The sequence below is a fragment of the Capricornis sumatraensis genome, chromosome 5, assembly GCF_032405125.1.
Source record: "Capricornis sumatraensis isolate serow.1 chromosome 5, serow.2, whole genome shotgun sequence".
NCBI classification, from domain to species: Eukaryota; Metazoa; Chordata; class Mammalia; order Artiodactyla; family Bovidae; genus Capricornis; species Capricornis sumatraensis.
The window spans coordinates 55,028,405-55,050,553 of record NC_091073.1 but is presented as its reverse complement, the minus strand read 5'-3'; the positions used below and the strand labels follow the sequence as shown (position 1 = coordinate 55,050,553).

The 22,149-nt window shown below is 38.3% G+C and overlaps 1 gene segment (V, D, J or C); it reads left to right on the top strand.

Moving 5' to 3' along the window:
• The first annotated feature begins 389 nt into the window (after positions 1-389).
• On the top strand, positions 390-21,730 carry LOC138080101 (T cell receptor gamma constant 2-like). The segment is given in 8 exon segments: positions 390-429; positions 586-880; positions 7,260-7,315; positions 13,181-13,510; positions 17,223-17,297; positions 17,580-17,627; positions 19,393-19,443; positions 21,588-21,730. Coding segments are annotated over 8 exon segments (1,038 nt in total).
• The last annotated feature ends 419 nt before the right edge of the window (positions 21,731-22,149 follow it).

Genomic DNA, 22,149 nt, shown 5'->3' with positions numbered 1-22,149 from the left:
TCACCGGACAAGACCGTGGCAGCAGCATAAACACTGCAATGCTGAACTGCAGGGAACTTGGCCCCGCTCAGGACTGCTCACTCCATAGGCAACAGGCAAGCTTGGCCCATGGCTCTCCTCCCCTCAGTTCGCATTTGATCCATCTGCTTGCAGTTCTGAGTTCTCAGTGCTCAGGCCCCTCCTCTCCTGTGTGGGAGATGGCAGCTCCAAGCCTGCCACAGGGGGGCCCTCAAGAAAGGGTTGGTGCAGAGAGGCGGGGCTCCTCCCCAGGCCTCCCCCAGCACCCACCCGCTCTGGAATCAGCCTGGTCGTCTTTAAGAGAGATCCTCCCTGACTTCTCTGCCTGTCACATCTGCTCAGAATCCAGTCTAGCTGACTGCTGGGGCAGGATGCGGGCCCCAGCACTGCTTCTGGTTGTCTTGGCTCCCAGTAAGTTTCTTGCCTGGATGCTCCTGGAATTTTTCTGTATTTTGTGGCAATGTGTGGGGGGGGGAGCGGGGGGAGGGGGGACTGTGGGGAAGAGGGTCAGACTAAGAAATTAGTGCTTCTCTTCCTCATCATTGTTTGTTGCTTTTCCCTTTGCAGTCATGCAGGTATCTTCCAACTTGATGTTAATCACTAGAAAGACTGGGGAGACTGCTTCGTTCCCTTGCGATCTTACACATGGGGCCATCTATATCCACTTGTACAAACATGAGGAGGGGATGGCCCCCCGACGCCTTTTATACTACGACAGCTACAACTCAAAGCCTGTGCTTGAATCAGGAATCAGTGGAACAAAATACCATGTCTATAAGAGCACAGGGAGTAGCTATACATTTACAATCGTAAATCTGCAAGCAAGTGATTCCGGCATATACTACTGTGCTATCTGGGATAAGCACGTTGGTTCAGACTTCCTGTACAATGCACTGGAAATTTTGCTTGTGGCTGAAAATCACAGCCCTGATATCAGCAGCTACTTCACTTCCTCCCCCAATTTCTTTTTACTCTGAACAAAGAAAAACCCTGAACTCAGTGCCCATGAATCAAACTTTATATTCCATGGTCACAGTCTGTAGGCAAGCAGTCTGGCAGGCAGCATATTCTTAGCTCTCCCAGAAGCTGGTAGAGTTCATATTATTTTCTCTTTAAGACAGACAGAGAACCTAGGATTATCTGTGAGGGGAGATATTTAGGAGAGGAAAATGGAAAGGCTAGATAATACTGAACCATTCACCCAATGATTATCCAGAGAAAATGGCTGGGAATAGAGCATCTTTATTATCCAGGGGTATTAACAATGAGAAATGATGGAATGAAAACTCGGACTTTTTGAACCTCAAGCTGGTATCCAATTTATCTTTTGGAAAAACTGATATTTCTCTTACATAATCAACGAGGGCATGGCTGACCTAGTGAAAGTGTAGGGAAAGTGATTGTTTTAGATGGTGATGATTGGTGGTTTAGTGGCTAAGTCGTGTCCAACTCTTGAGACCCCTCGGACTGTAGCTTGCTAGGTTCCTCTGTCCACAGCAAGAATTCTCCAGGCAAGAATATTAGAGTGGGTTGCCATTTCCTTCTCCACGGGATCTTCCAGACCCAGGAATTGAACCCAGGTCTCCTGCATAATTGCAGGTAGATTCTTTACCGACTGAGCTACGAGAGAAGCCCCGTTGTTGTATTCTACTTATACCCTCTGTTGAAGTTCAGCCCACAGCCAGAACTGTCTTAAACAAGTAAAGCCAAAGCTTCTTTCTACCCCCACTCCCTATCATTAACAAGCCCATGTGCCAAACTAGATTGAGACTTATCAGATCATAATTTTCTCAATCATTAAAATTAAAGAACACTTTAGGTGAACAATCTATGAATGGTATATATTTCAATTGAAAAGTCATATAGCCAAGGATTGTGGCTGCCTTATTGGGCTAGGTTTAAGGAAGCAAAATTAATATTCAAATACAGAAATGTCAGCTCACGTGTATATAGTCTCTTGTGTATTGGTTCCTCCAAATTTGTACCAGTGTCTGAGCTTCTAGAACAGTGTTTCTCAAACTGTGGTCCATGTACCACCTGCATCAGAAGAACCTGAATTGGAATAAAAGTGCATGTTCTGGGTGTCACTCAACACAGTGAATCAGAATCATGGAATGAAGGCTGAAATGTGCATTATTTGATAGGCTCCTACTGACTCTTCTTCAAACTGATTTGTAGGCCTTGCTGCACTAGCACAGGAGTGCCTACTAGGAGAGTGTTCATGGTCTTATCCCCAACCCAGAGCCCCATCTGTCTTGTTGTGTCCTGGGTGCTGCTGCTCTCCAGGTCATCACATTTCTCCATCAGAATATCGCAATCAAAAACAAACAACAACGAAAAAAAAATAGCCTCACACCACAAGTCAAAGCTTCAGATCCTTCTTAGTTCAGTGACTGCAGACAGCAAGGAATTGGATAGTAAACACACTGCCTTTAGCTTGCTCTACTGTATCAGCCACCACATACTGTAACTATTTGCAGCTTTGGGAAACCCTGAAGCATAAGTATATTTTCGTTTATACTTTTCCAATGGTATTAAGACTGTTCTGTGCATTTGATTCCTTGATCCACTTTAGTTTGAATTTTTGGGGATGTGTGTAAAGTAACAATCTTATTGTGGAGATCCAATTTCTCCCCCAATTACTGACTAATGCATTATTATATCACAGTTTTTCTTTGTACTGTGTGATAACTACTTTTCCATGTACTCACAGAACCCTTATGATCTCTCCCTCAGTTTCCATTCTCTGTCTCTGTTTATGCAGGTCAGTTTCTCTAAGGACGCAACTAGAGGTAGAGACACTGTGTATGTACAAGAAACAAAAACACATGTAGGATAAGAAGTATGCTATACACAACCCGGGTGTGTGTGAAGAAATCAGAGGAAATAAAAAATACTTGAAGACAATGAAAATGGGAAAACACCATAAAAAAAATCTGTGGTATACATAAAGTGTTCTAAGAGAGAAGTTTATAGTGATACAAGCCCACCTCAAGAGACAGGAAAAACCTCAGACAAAGAGCCTAATCTTACACCTAAAAGAACTAGGAAAAAGAACAAATGAAACCAAAGGTAAATGAAAAAGAATAAAAATCACAGCAAAGTAAAATAGAGACAAAAACATCGTAGAAAAGATCAACACATCAAGAGCTGGTTATTTGAAAAGACAAACAAATTGGTAAACCTTTAGCCAAACTCAACAGGAGAAAAAAAGAGAGAGTGAGAACTCAAAGATACAAAATTAGACATGAAATTAGCAGAAGTTAACAACTGATACCACCAAAATACAAATGGTAGTAACTCATTACTACAAATAATTACTCCATACATGGCAAGAAAATAGACTGCCTAGAAGAAATGGATACATTCCTAGAAATGTTGTAAAAAGTACAAATTCTCCAGCAAGAATATAAAAACAGGGGGAAAAAAGTCTCTTCAGCAAGTGGTGCTGGGAAAGTTGGACAGATGATCATAAATCAATGAAGTTAGAACACACTCTCACACCATACACAAAAAGAAACTCATAATGGCTTAAAGATTTAAACATAAAACATGACCATAACTTTCCTAGAAGAAAGCACAGGCAAAACATTCTCTGACACAACTCATACAAATATTTTCTTACATCAGGCTCCAAAGGCAATAGAAATAAAAACAAAAATAAACAAATGGGACCTAGTCAAACTTATAAGCTTTTTCACATCGAAATAAACCATAAAAAAAGACAACCAATAGAACTGGGGAAACTATTTATAAATGATGTGACCAACAAGGGCTTAATTTCCAAAATATGTGAACAGATCATACAACAAAAACAAAAAAACAAACAACCCAGAGGCAAAGTGAGCTGAACACCTTAACAGACATTTCCCCAAAGAAGACATACAGATGGCCAGTAGGCATATGAAAAGATGCCCAACATCACTAATTATTAGAGAAATGCAAATCAAATCTACCACAAGGTGCAACTTCATACCAGCCAGAATGGCTATCACTAAAATGACTACAAATTACAAATGCTGGAAAGGGTGTGAAGAAAAGGGAATCTTCATACACTGTCAGTGGGAATGTAAATTAGTACAGCACTGTGGAAAACAACATGGAGGTCTCTCAGAAAATTAAAAATAGAATTACCTATGACCTAGCAACCCCGCTCCAGGGCATATGCCAGGACAAAGCAGTCATTTGGATAGGTACATGCACCCCTCTGTTCACAGCAGCACTGTTCACAACAACCAGAACATGGGGACAGCCTGAATATCCACTGATGGATGAGTGGGTTGGGAAGATGTGGGTCGTGTCTACAATGGAATACTACTCAGCCATAAAGAGAACAAAACACTGCTGTTTGCAGCCACGTGGATACAGCTAGAGATTATCATATTCAGTGAAGTATGTCGGAAAAAGGAAGACAAATGCCATATGATATTACTTATATGTGGAATCTAAAATATGACACAAAAAATCTATCTGTGAAAGAGAAACAGACTCATAGAGATCAGACTTGTGGTTGCCAACAGGGAGGAAGAGGAGAAGAGGGATGGACTAGGAATCTGGAGTTGGCAGGTGTAAACTATTACATTCAGAATGCATAAACCACAAGAGCCTACTGTATTGCACAAGGAACTACATCTAATATCCTGGGGTGAATTATAATGGAAAACAATGTTGAAAAAAAGAACATATATATTTGTAAAAACGAGCCACTTTGCTATACAGCAGAGATTGGCACAAATTGTAAATCAACTACACTTCAATTAAAAATAAAGAGAAAACATTCTCCAAATTTCTCCTTCTTAAAAATGAGGCATTAAGTAAAGGTGTCTCCTGTCCGCTTCACATTCCAAGATTTTCTGCCGCAGGACTCAGTTAGTCCCCTGCTCATAGTTCAGTTGGTAAAGAATATGCCTGCAATGCAGGAGACTTGGGTTTGCTTCCTAGGTCGGGAAGATCCCCTGGAGAAGGAAATGGCAACCCACTCCAGTATTCTTGCCTGGAGAATCCTATAGACAGAGGAGCCTCGTGTGCTACAGTCCATGGGGTCGCAAGAGTCGGACCCGACTGAGTGACCTTCATTCCTTGTTCTTTTAACTCACAGTTTTAGATGCCTTTTAATACAAACCTAACTTTTATGCTATTTGATAGAGTTATTTTTTCTTCCAACAGATAATTAATAGTTCCTAACTAATTTTAAGACAATCTATAATTTCCCCATAATTAAAAATGCCCTAATTATATTTTTATATTAACTTATGCTTGGAGGATTTGCATTTTATTCCTGTCTCAGTATTCTTACTCCATTATTGTGTCATGTCAGTAACTTTGCAATAAAGGTTAAGAGCTGCTAAGCCAAATTAGTTATTTAAAATCATTATTTTAATAAAAATTTTTAAATTATTTCATATTTCATTTTTATATCAATTTTAAACAAATATAACTAACTCAGCCCCAATCTTTACAACAGGGAACAAAAAAATAAAATGTTACCTTAAGTCTCATTGGAATTAGTCTATTTATACACACGATTTTAAGAAGAATTTGCATGTTTACGACATTGAGCTTTTCCTTCATGAATATGATATGTCTCTCCATTTATGCAGGTTTAATTTTATGCCCTTTAGTAAAACCTTTTACTCTTTCTTCTTACTGTTCTTATATTTAATAAAGCATTAATTACATAACTCTTTAGTTAATCTTTTGCATTTTATTGCTTAAATCTTTCATGCGTTTTGAAAAACAAACAATTCCTAAAGCTCCCAATAATTCTGCTCATGGTCTTGGAATAAGGAAAATCACAGGACAAGTTTTCAGAAAGGAGCTGAGGGGACATCATTCATGACTACAATAGATGCAAAGGGTACACGACAGCCCCAAGTACTAACAACTTGGAATTCTCAAATTTTTTTGGTGGACATTCTGTGGATCATGAGGTCTTATTTCCCCAACCAGAGATTGAGCCCAGTGAAAGCAGTAAAAGTGCAGAGTCCTAACCACTGTACTGCCAGGAAATTCCCATGAACTCTCAATATAAAAAAAAATCTATCTAAATGTAATTGGCATCTGAATCTCTCATCCCCTCCCATTGTGTTGGGACTGCGAGCTGAGCTCCTGTGAATGGACAGTTGCCCAACATGACCCTCTTACTTTCATCCTTGGGGCAGAGGAACTGATTGCTCACGGGACTGAGACCACGAACAAGTGCCTCTGGAGCAGACATGGAGACAATAAGAGGCTGTCCTGTCTGGTCCTGGCAGATGGACAGCTCATCCGTGCTCAGAGGAGTACTCAGCTGCTCCCGGCAATTTCTTTCCCCTTGCCCCAAGATGAGTGGCTTGAAATTACAGAATAGCCACAAAGAGACTTCTTTTGACTATCAGAGAAATGGATATTGTTTCAAGTTTTAGCTTAAAGACAGTATTATTTCAATGGAGAGAGAATTCTGCAAATTTCTTCCTTTATCCTAGGAAAATTAATATTAAATAAGTCATCATAGCACTTATTTTCTCATTTCCCTTTCCCTTGGTAAAGAATTGTGCTGCCCAATGAATGGAGAGCTTTGTTCACATTTCTCAAGTACACGTGTGATGGCTGATGGGGTATTTGCATTTTCAGTTACTGAAGGTTTTCCTCCTTTTAGCAATACATTCCCAAATCACTAAACAGCCCTGGTGTTTGTGAAAAGAGAACTGCCTTTCAACTGATGCAAACTCTGAGCAGTTTCAACAGAACTGAACACCTGCAAATAAACAAAAAAGTCTTCATTCTTTGAATACCATTCCTGGAAATTTAGAAAACCAGGTGGTTAACCACTTGGTGTCAGTGATGTCTTCTTTCCTGTTTTTATACTTTTCATCTTTCATCAACATTTTCAGTGATTACTACTCCTTGGAAAGCAGATATTTGGGTCCATTTATCTGAGGAAAGTGGCTTCCCCAGTGGATCCCTGAGTCAGGAAGATTCCCTGGAGAAGGAAATGGCAACCCACTCCAGTATTCTTCCCCGGGAAATCCCATGGCAGGCTGCAGTCCAAGGGGTTGCAAAGGAGTCAGACACATCCAACTGACTGAATAATAACAACAAATTGAGGAAACTTATAAAACATTGGCTGCTGTGAAACCTATATCCAAGGACTTCCAAAAGAACTCAGATCAAACTGCCAGTATGAAGTTTTTTGACTTTTAGTCACTTTATAAAGGTAGGAAAAGGCTGGATTATTGTAGGAGCTTTTATCATTGTGACAGCTCGGGCTGGAAGAAGATAATTGGAGAAGGAGCTAACATCATAGTAACTCCTCCCGGTAAGTATCATTTTTCTATTCTTACTGTAGTCATAAAATACTGATAGATGCTTTGTAGAAACAACTTGTGATCTCCCTGATCTGGCTGCCACATTCTTGGTCTCAGCATCTAAACCGTAGTTTTACAGCAATTGGTCACTGTATATGGAAACTAAATCACCTTGTAAATGGATTATTCTTGTCCCTGCTTGTAAGCAGTTGAAATTTGTGTTCTAGAAAACACACACAAAATAGACTCAGGCTCGACAGTGAAGTATTCTGAAGACCATGTCTGTCTTATTGCTTCGTTTATCTTTCTATATTCTAACATAAATAGCATATTATATCATCACATTGGTATGAGTTATTAGTTCACCTTCCTTTTCTTGTGGGCAGTCTATTCAGTGAGAAACACTTTTCTTACTATCTCTTCTCTGTATTTTGAGATAAAATACTGTACTCGTGAATCTCCTGCAAAACCAATATTACTGATTTTCATCTCATCCCTGAGAGCAGTGGAAGAAAATTCTTACAGTAAATGATTATACAAGATTGATAAACCTCACTTCCTATTACTCTAGCTTCTTAGAAGGAGGCTGAGATTATTTGAAACTTAAACTATCTCATTTCTTGTGCAATTGTCTGGACATGGACCAGTTTGTGAGCTCAATGAGCCATTTCAGCTCCAAAGTTCACGAAAGTGTCTTCGTGGCTGGGCAATCTCCTTTGCTCTTTCATTCTCTCAGCAAATATTTATTGAGGACCGTTTCTGTGCTGGGAGCTGTAGACAGACGACGGGTGAACAAGACACGGAGCATGTCTCAACACCAAACAGCTTCTGTTCTAGTGGAAAGGCATTCTAGACTCTGGCTTAATTAAGACCTGTCTTCTATGGTTCATGGCTGCAGAGTGAGGGCGTCTTGGATTGTTGAGCTTGGTATAATAGTTATTGCTTATAAAAAACATATCTTTTGTTTGATGGAAGATTTTGATGAAATGGCCTCAAACCATGCCATTAAAGAGAATTTTAATATTAGTCAATATTTACTGAAGGATAGACACCATGATACGTAGTTTCAATGCCTTATACTTTCCTCACCAGTAATCCTTTCATTCCCATTTTATAGATAAACAAACTGAGGTTTAGAGAAGTTTAGTTACTTGCCTAAAGTCACATGACTAGCTACTGTGGCAAAGTTTGGGATCCAGTAGAGACCTGTGAAACTTAGAGGACTGGATCATTATGTGATATTTGAAACATTGAGCCATGTCTTTACTTCCTGAATATGTGCCCTTCCGTAGCCTGACCTGGATTCTGTAACGATTAGTAATAGCTCATACTTTGTATTGCTACTCACATGTGAAAACAAGGCTCTTGCTTTCAATCAGAGCACTGAAATGATGTCTCTTTCCCTCACAAAGATCATGTAAGTCACATGAATGTGCATTTATTAAACATTCAGAATATGTGTCGGTTCTATCTCAATCCAAAAGAAGTGAATTAAAAACAAGAAATAAGAAAGCAAGAAAAAAAAATGTAGTGGAATAGATACCCTATATTAACTGGCTAAAAGAAGCACACCAAAGTTGCAAATATGTTTTCCCACCACAAAATTAGAAAAAAGAACTTCAATGTGGAAGTCTTTAGTAGGAAAAGGAAGTAAAAAGGGGACGTTGCCTTCAATATCCAGTTTAAAAAATGGAAGAAATGGTCTTCAAACAAATATGTTTATACTCCCAATGCATCAATGCAATGGACACCAAAATGTAATGTCATTCATGAATGGTGACCCTCAGCTGATAAGATGAGGCAGGCAATGAAGCGATCCAACTTAACAAAGGAGAATTTGAGTACCAGGCATCCCGCCATTTTTGTGGTCATTTGTCATAAGGCCCATACCTGGAGCTGCAAGCTGAACTTTGGGCATGAACTGGATAGATATTTTGAAGCTGAAATTTCTGGTAAAATCTTGAGATACCCATAGATTGTGCTGTTGTTGGGGAAAAAGCCATTTTTTGCGGACAGCAGAAGTGAAGTTCCATATACTGGCTGCATACATTAGGCTTTAGCCAATGTTCCCTTTGATTTTGTTCACCCTGGAAATGCAGCAAGTATGACTGCCTATTAACTGGGTGTGTGAAAGTCTGTGATACAGGCTTGGAGAATCCCAGACCTATCAAAACACAGAGGAATGCAAACAAGTCATCAGTTGCTATGGATCTACTTGTAAACCCCAGATCCTCAATTCCCATCAGATAGGCAAGATTTGCTCCCATGATATTAAAATGTCATGTTGGACCACACAATTATCACAAATAAAAATACTAATCATAATATCAATGATCATATAGTAATATTTACAGTCTCTTACCTCTATATAACTTTTATTCAAATGACTTTTCAGATCTTGTTTCATTTTGAGCTCACCAAAACACTAATAAGGATGTTCACCTGACTTAAGAGTAGCACCGTCATTTTCAAATAAATAAGGTACCCAGGGCGTTAGTTTATTTGATTTGCTCAACCACAGAGCTTGTTAGGAGCAAAATGAACCAGGACTAGAAGCCTAGTGTCTTGAATTTGAAGTCATCATAGTTCTACTAGAATTTGGAGAAATCAGAGAAGCTAATTAGTCTAAAGTTTTTGACACAACTTGAATCACTGTGGAATAATTACATAAAAAACTTCAATGTTGGAGCAAAACTCATTGTCACAGGTAGGTATCAGAATAATTTTTTTCTTTTCAGGGAAATAGAAGGTAAGAAATAATTAAATAGGAATGATATTTACCAAAAATGGGAATGTGGATGGGAATTAGATGTAGAGATTTAGGAGAGATTTTACAACAAATTCACATAGTAAAGGAGAGCATAGACAACACTGTACAAATATTATAAAAGAATTTGGCTTCGTGTCTGTGTGGACTTCTAGAAAGGGCTCATGTATAATGTACATAATCGTCATGAAAGTATTTGGCCCAGGGTTGAAGTTTGTCATTACAGGTAAGTTTTATGAGTTAACATGTCTCCTTTCCTGATGCTGAAGGGGTATTTCCAAAGAAAGTGCGCTTTGGAGTCAGGCTGACCGAGAACTTCGATCCACCACTAACTACGCATGTGAACACGGAAGTTCTTCTCTGGACTCAGTCTCCTAATCTGTAAAATAGCATAACAATATTATCCAGCAGGGGTTGTACGAGAATTAAATGAGACAGTGTGATGAAGTATCTAGCACATTGTCTAATGCATCAGTATTCCTGTCTGGATAAGCCCGTGCACAGAGGAGCCAGGCAGGCTACAGTCCATGGGGTTGCAAAGAGTTGGACACGACTGAGCACCGTACGTTTTGTTGGCTAACACATCATACGTGTTGGATAGGTGTTTACTCTATTCAAATGTAAAGGGAAAATTGCATCCAAGAGGGAGAGTGTTGGTGGCCAAACTACTGATGAATTGAAATTCTTCAGAGGATGCAGCTGTACAATTAACAAATGGAAAGTTATCTTATGGTTCCCTCACACACATAAATTGAATTGGAAGTTCTCTGTCTCTCTTTAGCAGACTTTGGTTTGCATGGCAAGAAACAAGATTAAAATATGTTTATTTTTATATGTCCTGTTGTTCTATGTGCTTTAAATCTTAATCCTTTAATTTAACTGATATCATTTCTAACAACAACATTTATTGGCTCTAAAATATATAACCAGGAATTTGGGCTTCATGCTCATACTTATCAGAAAAAAGCTTTAATTTATAAGGAAAATGATCAAGAAGTGAAGTCAATTAAACATAGATAGAAATCTCATGAATTAAAAATTCTTACTTAAGTATGAAAGAGCTTCAATTATTTAGTTTACAAAAGAAAAATGAGAGGGGAAAAAAGAGGGAAGACCTAAATCACTATCAACAAAGTATATGGTTGCAGAAATACACAGTGTCTTGCTTTTATAATGTGTAAAATACTACTTGTACTAAAAGCAAGATGTATAAAATTAAACTAGCACATTACAACCCAACGGTATTTACAACATGAGGGAAAAATCAACCCTGTCTGCCTACTGATTTAGAAGAAAAACCAGGAACTTTGCTACATAGGCAGAAGTTCCCAAGAATTTTCTTTTCTTCTCGGATGAGAAGTCCAATTTCTCCCTTCTTAAGAGATTTCCCCGTGAAGGACTTTCCCAGTGGTCCAGTGGTTAAGACTCCACCTTCCAATGCAGGTGCACAGGTTCGGTCCCTTGTCAGGATATATGCTTTATGCAGCTGGTGAAAAAAAAGAAAATAGTGGCAGTAAAGCAGGTCAGCAGCCTAAGGGGGCAAATTCAAATTATAGGAAAAACACCGAGAGCCAGAATATTGTGTATTATTCCTCAAGCTAAAACTTCAGATGAAATTCCAAAATAAAATGTGCTTTTGGGGAACGTTTTCTGAATTTGGAAAAATTCTAAGTAGATTACTTGACAAGTTTAGTATAAGAGCCTTTCTGAAAATACATTTTTCTTTTTACACGAAAGTATAGTTAGTTCACAATGTTGGGTTATTTTCAGGTGTACAGCAAAGTGATTCAGTTTTTTTGTGTGTGTGTATTATTGTTCAGATTCTTTTTCATTAAAGGTTATTACAAGATATTTAATATACCTCTCTGTTCTACATAGTAGGTTCTTATTGTTTATCTATTTTATATACAGTAGTGTGTATCTGCTAATCCCAAATTAGGAGTTTGGGATTAATAATACATTTTCAATAGAAGTTTTGGAAATACTGTTATACAATCAAGGCACTATAAATAACATGCTGCTCTACTCCAAAATCTGGAGTGATTCAGGCATAAAATTGAGAGGTCATATAAAATTAGAAATAAAGAGAATTTCATCACTTCATAATTGGGCGTGGGATCCACATCTGGAGCTCAATCAAGTACATGTGGGTGTTGATTCCCATTCTCAAAGGCAGATATATTGTTTTGTAACACCAATAAATTTACTCTGGGTATTTATTTTTATGGTTCATTCCAGAATCAGTTAAATAAAGAGTGAGATTCCACAGAGTTGCAGAATATGAGAATGTGTCATTTGGACAAGACAGCATAAACTGCAAAGCACAGGACAGGAAAGGGAAGAAGTTTAGAACCTAGCAAAGATTTTCACCAATATAGAAACCATCAGTTACCCAATTGCCCCCACCATCCCTATTCCCACCACCCGCCCATCCACTTCAAAACAGGCTCCAGTATTATAGAACAAAAGAGATTTTTAAAAAGATTAATTGAGGACTTCCCTGGCAGTCCAGCAATTGGGAGTCCCCATTTCCACAGTAGGAAGCATGGATTCAATCAATAAACATGCTCATGAATGTTGGAAGTCTTGATGTGGAGTATTTATATGGGATATTTAAAAGTCATAATCCCATGGACAGAGGAGACTGGCAGGCTATAGTCATTAGGTCACAAAGAGTCGGACATGACTGAAGCAACTTGGCATGCACGCAAGATGCACCCCATCTCTGCATATGGAGAAAAACGGAAGGTCAAGTTATAATCCAGCTCTGCTACTTAACAATGGTGACTTTGGGCAAGTTCCATGAAGTCTTGAACTTCTCTTGCCATTAAAAATAAAACAGTACTAAGCACCTAACCACGTACTGCGGATGAAAGGCCATAGTGAGCAGCAGCCTTTTGTTTTTTCACTACTCACTAGGTTTTTCCAAGCCACGACATGTTGGTGTTTCTTTAACCATTCTTTTTTTTTTTTTTTTTTTTTTTAGACTGGCGATTCAATTCTTACATGATAGTATACATGATAGAATGCCATTCTCCCAAATCATCCCGCCCTCTCCCTCTCCCTCTTTAACCATTCTTTTTAATTACTATTCCATATTCCCCTACAGAGAGAAACCTTGCTGCAGACACTTCCCCCAAGCCCACTGTTTTTCTTCCTTCAATTGCTGAAATCAACCATGATAATGCTGGAACATATCTTTGTCTCCTGGAGAAATTTTTCCCTGATGTTATTACAGTCTCTTGCAGAGTAAAAAATGATAAAAGAGCTCTGCCATCCCAGCAGGGAAACACCATAAAGACCAAGGACACATACATGAAGCTCAGCTGGCTGACCGTGACCGAAAACTCTATGGACAAACAACATGTGTGTGTTGTCAAACACCAGAAGAATATAGGAGGAGTTGATCAAGAGATTATTTTTCCTTCAATAAAAGAAGGTAAGTGAATATAAATGTAAATGTAACCTCACAAAATACTGTTTTTCAAAGGCAATACCCACCTTTCCGGCCAAGTGTTCGTGAAAAACAAACAAATATGTCCTGATAAAATGATGTTTCATTTAATGGTAGCTATCTCCCCATAGGATTAAAATAGGATAGGCTTTGAAACATAGAAAAGAAAAAATGTTACTTCTCTCACCCTCAGTTTCATCTTCCAAAATATTAAGATCATATGAAGTTTAAGTGTTAGAGTTGTTGTATGGATTAAGTGAAACAACATATGTGAAAGCATCGAGCAACTTAGCACACAACAGATCTTCACTGTTGGTGATCTTGGTTGGTCAGGAAATAACAACATTTACACATCTTTCAGGAATGTCCTTCAGCAGGCAAAGTCATTCTCAATTCAGTTCTCCTTTACAATTCCAAAGCAATGAGTTATTAAATGACAAAATGGTGTTTGTATAAGGGAGCCAAATTGCAGCTCAGCAAAGAGAATAATTTGACCACTGTGGTTTTTTAAGGTCTTATTTTACATACCACTATAAGATAAAATTTGTAATCAAAGATTGGGTGATGCTAAAGTGTACAAACTTACTCCCATTCTACATAATGAATGCATTTCTTGCTGTTAGAAAAGGTCTTTCAAGATATTTTTAGTGCAGCCCTAGCACATGCCAGGTCTGGAGGGATGTATGGATGACACTCTGGGGTGAATTACTGTCCACGGAGGATGCATTACAGTCAAGAGAACATACACTTTCCTTGATGACTTAGGGTCACTTGTAATCCAGGCATGATGTCTCAAAGTGGCCCCTGTGAGCAGATGCTGGACATGTTCATGCAGTGTGGACAGAGAGCTGGGAGGTGCCTTGGCCCTGGCAGTGGTCCTGTAACTAACTGGACTCACGATTGAATGTCCTGCATGTTCACCTAACAGACCAAAGGCCCCAAAGCGCCCCTCAGGAGGAATCCTTCTGTGCTTTTCCCTGTGGTTAGGAAACCTTTTTAAAGCAGTGGGAACCAAGCACATAAAATGTGCATAGATGTTTGCTGTGCACCAGTCCGCATTTCTGAAGTAAGTCTTTATCTTCTCTGATTCTTAGTCTATCCAGTGATCAAATCAGGTGTGAACACTTGTCTTGGTTTTATCCTGGGGCTGCAATGATGAACAAAGGAAATAACATCGGAGAAAACCCTTGTTTTCCAAAATATGACATGGCTGTACATGGATATGTACATCATATCCATTTGTATCCTCTCCTAAAACTAAGTAAAAATAAAATTACAAAAATAGCTCTAAGTTTTAATTTTTATTCTAATAGAAAAGAAGCAAATTTGCAGTTTAATATAATCATGGTTTTAAGTGTCCTACTTGAGGACACTGAAAGTACTAGGTTTTAGTTTTTCTTGTGATGAGAAAAAATAAGTATATAAGTTTCATTGTGCTGGTTACCATATTAGAGAGACATTCCAGTTCATAATGTGTTTTACCTGAACACAATTGTGAAATAAATGCATTCCAAGGGTTTCTAATGGCTGTAAAGCTAATGACGGCATTTCGGTTAATGTTATTCTATAGCAAATTTCCAATGCTGTTTCTTAAAATTGTTTTGTTTTTGATAAAAGCTAAGAATATAACCTGAAGTACATTATCAATGAAATGACTTTACAGAGAAAGAAATCTAATCTGGTCCTAGTTTTCAACCAACCTTCACTGAGAAAGAGAACTTATAATAAACACATAGAGTTTATTATGAAACTTTGTTACTTGATTGTTTCTGCCTCAACCAATGCATGTTAATAAGAGGTTTGTTTATCCTTTAGTGAATAAAGTCATTGTAAGGGAAAGAAGGAGGCTTTCAAGCACATTAAAGTCAGTTTCTGAGGATATTTTAACATGGGCTCCCTGGTAGCTCAGTTGGTAAAGAATCTGCCTACAGTGTAGGAGACCCGGGTTCAATTCCTGGGTTGGGAAGATCCCCTGGAGAAGGAAATGGCTACCTACTCCAGTGTCCTTACCTGGAAAGTCCCATGGACAGAGGAACCCTGTGGGCTGTAGTCCATGGGGTTGTGAATAGTCAGGCACGACTGAGTGACTAACACTAACATCTAAACATGACTACTAATATTTCACTCTTGGGATTTACTCTAAAGTCTTTATACCTCAAATCAATTTTTCAGAGCTTACTGAACAAAGACCTCATTGAGGGCATAAAATGGCATATCAGAACCAAATCTGTATGAACAAGAACACATCCAGGAGAAAAAGGATAAATACAACAACCATTGTTTTCTTCCACCCAATAGTCCATTATCTTTTTTAAAAAATTTTCTACTTTTATGACTGTCTTTTTATTTTTTTTTTTTTACATTATTTGTCTCAGTATCTATCGAGTCACGAACTACAACTGTAGTTTAGCCTGTTTTTCTATATCTGGATCTTTCTAAATCTGGAATTTCACTGAAATGTTGAGCTCTTATAATAAAAAGAAGAAAAGTCATTGATAAGAATAATGAAGGTATCTGGAAAAGAAGATGCTTTTAGTGTCTACAGTAGTGGAATTATATTGTTTATAGGTTAATTTCTCTTTATTTCTGGGGCTTATTTTACAAAGTACTCCCCACAGGCCCTGTCTCATTTAATCTCCCACGATGATCCTCTGAATGCTGGCTCTGCCATCACTGGTACCACTGGTACAGCTCTCTGCCAGTCACTTTCCGTCTGATTCTTATTTCCTCTTTGTAACATGGAATCCTCCAAAATACACCCCACTCAGTGTCACTGGAGGATGAAAGAAGATAATACATGTGAAGTACTTAAGCAAGCTATAGTCATTCTCTGGCTATTAGCCTAATTGATACCATTTTCACTATGCCCACAAACACCGCAAATGCAGAAGATAAGGGGATGTGCTTGATTTGGAAAGGTGTGGCTGCTTTCCTTTGCTTAGACAGGAAGTTTGCCTGAGCCAGACTCTTTCAATCATGGGATTCCCTTGGTGCACTCTTGGATTGGATGAATAAGACTGGGTGGCAACTCTTCATCTCCGCCGTGGGTGCTGACCATGCAGAGTAGCCACTTATTCTGATGATTTGTCTTTGCAACAAGTATTTCTCAAACACCTACTTTGTAGCAAACACAGTGCTAGGAGCTATGAATACAGAAGGAAGATAAGATGCCCTCGGGTATTAGCCTCCAGTTACGGTAAAAAGTAAAATATAGCCTTCATGAACTTCAACATTTTCATGTGTAGAAAATCATATACGAATTAAAACTATGGATTACATAGAATCAGACCAACTATTTTTGTAATTGTAGGGCTCATGTTTTTAATTACTGTCTCTCTGTCAGCAGGTTTTATATGTGTACATATATACACATATATATTACACATTCATATATATTGCAACATACACACACGTATAAATATATGTGCATGCGTGTGAGGTCGCTTCAGTCACGTCCAAATCTTTGCAACCCCATGAACTGTAGCCCACCAGGCTTTTCTGTCCATGGGATTCTCCAGGCAAGACTATCAGAGTGGGTTGCTGTGCCCTCCTCCAGGGGATCTTCCCGAGCCAGGCACCAAACCTCTGTCTCCTGTGACTCCTGCACGGCAGGTGGATTCTTTACTGCTGAAACATACTCACAGTATCAAGTAATGGGCACAGATAATTCATTAATACTTTTTCTCCTTTCTCGTAGTTGTCACCTCAGCTGTCACTACTACTGAGCCTCCAACTACTGAGCCTCCAAATGATTGTTTGACTGATGAAAGCAGTAAGTTTTTGTACAGATTTGTCTTTATGTCATGCTTTCGTCTTTCTTTCTTCCTGATCTATTTATCTTTTGAACTTGTCTGTTTTAAAGTGGAAAAGACCAATTATCTGAAACTGTGGGGCTCATCATTGTTATACTGATCATCTCTATTGTTACCTGTCAATAGACTATATACATATATGTATGTATATATAGACAGACACCAGATTATACATACATATGCACGCACTGTAAAATAATGGGTGTGCACAATCGATTAACACTTGCTTCCTTTGCTTTTAGAAATTACAGGTACTGGTTCTAGAAAAGCTTGTCTGAAAGATGAAAGTGGTAAGTTTTGCTTATGTTTGCCTTTAAGACATCCTATAGCACTTTTTCCCCTCCTGATCAATTACCTTTCTGAAAAATGTTATTTATGTATTTTTAAATGTAACAAAGATGAATATTTTGAATGATGCAATTTAAACAACAAGTACAATTCAAACAAAATGATACCAAAAAAAAGGTACAATTCACAAAGAAAATAGACATCATAAACAGTTAGACACCTAACAACAAAGAAACAAAGATACCTAAAGCAAAACTCAGAAGAAATATAAGGGAAAAGAAAAAAACATATGCTCATAATGAGACATATTAACATTTCTCTGAGAATATTTTATCAAGCACAGAAAAAATAAAAATGGGAGCATCTTGAATGATGTCATTAATAATTTAAATATAGTAGATGTCTATTTATATTAATTTATATTAATCTTATATCCTATACAAATATATTTAACATTTTGTTTCTCATACATTGTTATTAGATATCCATAGGTCATTTAGAAGAACTGACAAAAAGATAAACATTACCAAACTTCTAAAAGTAGAATTTTTTTGTCAATCACTTATACACACATATTACTTTTGAAATGATTTTCTGTTATAGGTTATTACAAGATAGTGACTATAGTTCCTTGTGCTAAATAGTAAACATTTGTTTCTTGTTGCATATCTATTTTTTTTTAATTAGAAATCTATCATTCTATTCAAACTAAATTAAACAAATGAAATCAAAACGTCATAATTCAGACTGGCTGGGCAAATGAAACATATGCATGTATGCACTCCCATTTACCATGTCACTCCGCTTGACCCCCCAGACTGTATGTAATTGTTTTATATTGTTAGGTTAATCATGTTCCCATTATGGCTTGCAATTGTAATTATCTTTTAGTTTTTGTTTGGCTATTGATTGTGAAAACTGATACTCATCTTTCACTATTGTGGCTATGAAATGGCAACTCACTCCAGTGTTCTTGCCTGGAAATCCTATGGACGGAGGAACCTGGCAGGCTATATAGTCCATGGGGTCACAAAGAGTCAGACACGACTGAGTGACTAACAAACACTAACATTAACTATCACTCACTTAATACTGTTGTATCATGACTGGTCAACAGAAAAATAATAGAATTCTATATCACCAAAACTACCATTTAATAGAAAAACCTGTAAACTCCTTTTAAAATCCAGATGTGTATTAGAATTAACTTGGAATTTTTTGAAAAATACAAATGCCCAGGTATTGCTTTTTTTTCGCCAGGGCTCCAGATATGTTTCTAATAAGCAACCGTGTTTAAAAACAGCTGGACTATATGAGGATCTTTTACTTTATCTAGTTTGTTTTACTTCTTCTATTTCATATCAGTGCTCCCACTTCATTTAGTTTACTTTTCCCAATTTCTCCACCTCTTCTTTTTTTTTTTTTGATGTTATCAAGCCTTTATCAAGCATAGTCGAAAAGTTATTGTATACTTATATATAAATAATATGTATAATATATATATTTTAGAAAGCATGAATTTTTACCTGATCAACTATCTCTTGAACTTCCTTGGCTAATGTTAAGAAAAAGTGAATTATTCCTGAAACTGCGGTGTTCCTACATTTAATCAGAGTATTAACACAGAGTATCTGTGTTAGCAGATCTTCTATTATATACACATGCATATTAACACACACAGAGTTAGTCACATATGTGCCACTGTCTAATAATATATATGAATGGTTGACAAGAGTGTTGATTAATACCTGCTCTCCTTTCCTCTAGAAGTCACTGGTGATACTAATTCTACAAAGGCATGTCAGGAAGGTGAAAGCAGTAAGTTTTGTCTTTGTTTGCCTTTGTGTCATGTTACAGCACTTATTTCCCTCTGGATAAACTTAACTTTTGAACTTCCTTGATTTAAGGTAGAAAAAAACAAAATGTCTGGATATTGCAGAATAGACTGCATATTTAAGTAAATCCATCATTCCCAAAGAGTCATCTTAAAATATTAAATGCTGGTTTTGGTGTAAGATGACTCTAAATGAGAGGATGCACTGATAGGCTCTAAATTATTTCCACAGTGGGCTTCACCCAGTTGTGTAGATTTTGTTTGTAATAATTGGAGAAACTTGATATCAAGTTGCTTCTAGATTTTTTTTAAGTTTTAGCCCTTGCTGATAACTAATACGTGAACTGACACTTGCTGAGAGCTGGATGTACATAAGGCAGTGTGCTGTATCTTATGTGCATATTTTGTTTATTCATCATAACACTCCTGTGAGGTGGTGCAACATTTTCCCATACTTTTCAGTGAGGGCCCCGAGCCAAAATTACTTAAATCCCTTATATCAAGCTACACAGCTAGATAGGAGGATTCAACAAAGGCCATCTGAATCCATGGTTCAGACACTCACTCAGTTCTCTATTCCATCTCTAAGATATAGAGCAAGAATCCTAAAACCAAGGCCCTGTGACGGGGTGGACCCATGCGCAGGGTATAAGTGCGTGAATTTCCAACTATCACAGACAGGCCTTTAACGCCAGTTCTTTTATTATTAGTTGCACCAACGTGGGTACATTACTTTTATTTCTGGGCAATAGTGCCCTCTTCTGCCAATAGGGAACAATTGCATCCAACTCAGTTATTACAGAGATAAGGTCACCTATGTGGAATGTTTCCCATAGGGTATCCATTTAGCTGGCACAGGATCAGTACCAGTTGGGGCCCCTTCACCCTACATGAAGGTTCTCAGTGAATTTAGAAGCACTGGCAATGGTGCTGCTGATCCCTCCTCCGTTCCCAGTGTCAGGGGGCCTGGAACTCAGCTAACATCTGACCTGACTCAGGGCCATGAGTTATGAGCATGTCTGTCCCCTCCTGAGATCCTTTCCACACCACATACTAGTGATTCTCGAGTTCTGACTCCATGAAGGTAAAGCATAGAGAAGGGGAACTTATACAGGAAGAAACTCAGCCTTGTAGTCCATTGAGTAGCAAGTCAGGCCCAGTATCATTGTTAATTGCTTCTTGACATCATATATTTCTTGCAAAATTTCCAAGGAGAGTAAGTGCAATTATCCTATAACATCAAGCGCACGAGGTTAGATATCTAAGAAAGACAGGTGACTGAGGCATGAGCTCCTAAGGTTTCGGGGATTTTGGACTAACCACTCTCTTCCATTTTGTACAAAGTTCTCTTTACTAAAACCTTCCACCCACCTCCCTGGGTCACAACCAGATCTCCCTGGTTGACCCCCTTCATAGGAATCTCTTTGGTGCACAACATGTAATGGCTCAGATGCTTCCACATCAACAATTCAGCTTGCTGTTTATGCTTAACTTTGATGTCTGGAGTATTTACTGCACATGGAAATGCAGGACTCCAGAGCAGCTAAGGATACCTTCTTCAGACTCAGGTTGCTGGGACTGAAATGTGATTTCTGGTGCTTTCTAAATGTGTGACACCAAGCAAATTATTTCTCGCTGTCCTCAGTTTATTGGTAAAAGGGGGTTGAAAGTGATAATCTCATAGGTTATTTGAAAACTTAAATAAGCTTAGAATTTTGCATGCAAAACTCTCAGAATAAGTGTTTGACATGTGGTTAGGGGTTAACAAACATCCCCTGTTATTATTACTCAGACATGTGATGGGGCAAAAAATGCAAAATGCTATTTATCACAAATATTTTTCCCATTTGTACTTATTCTTTCAAAACACAAACTTGCTTTTTAATATTTTGGAAGGTTCTGTTGAATTTAGTTGAGGTTGTTGATCGACTTGAATTGTCAGCTAGATGCTGAGTTGCTCTGGTGGGAGCGGTGCTCACGGTAGTCGCACCCATTTTCTTCGGGTTTGGTGGTACAGGGGTGACACTTCTCTGCAGATCACCAGCAATAAATCATTGTGACCACTTCCGTGAATATGTCCTCTCCTCTCAAAAGAACCCTTGAAACTAACGAGAATGACTTCTCCTAGGTGCCCTGCAGCTGCAGCTCACGACCACCTCTGCCTATTACACCTACCTCTTACTCCTCCTCCTGAGCACTGTCTACTTTGTTGTCATCATTTCCTGTGTGTTTAGGAGAACAGGCGTCTGCTGTGACCGGAAGATCTCGTGATGGGGTTGCTACCAAGAGGTCAACTTTCCTCGCCATCTACAGTCCCAGAAATTCTCTCCTTGCTTTTTGGTTTGGGTTATCTCAGTTCAGATGTGTATTTATCTCTGATGTCATAATTGTCCCACCCTCAAGTCCTTTCAACTCCTGAGCACACACTGTGGGCAGCTCCCTGTCTCCTCCCTCAGCACCTCCACCCAGACCACAACCCTGACCCTCCCTGTCACACACCCTGGAGAAGCCAGCTTTGCTACTTGAATTCTGTACTTAGATTTTCATAACATGCACAATAAATACGAAAGAATCACAAGCCCCCTTTTGTCTGTGTACTTTAATTTCATGAAATCTAACTAAGGTGAGAAACAGCATGACAATCAAGCTACCAAATTCAGTGCTGATTGTAATAGTGGTCAACACCGCGT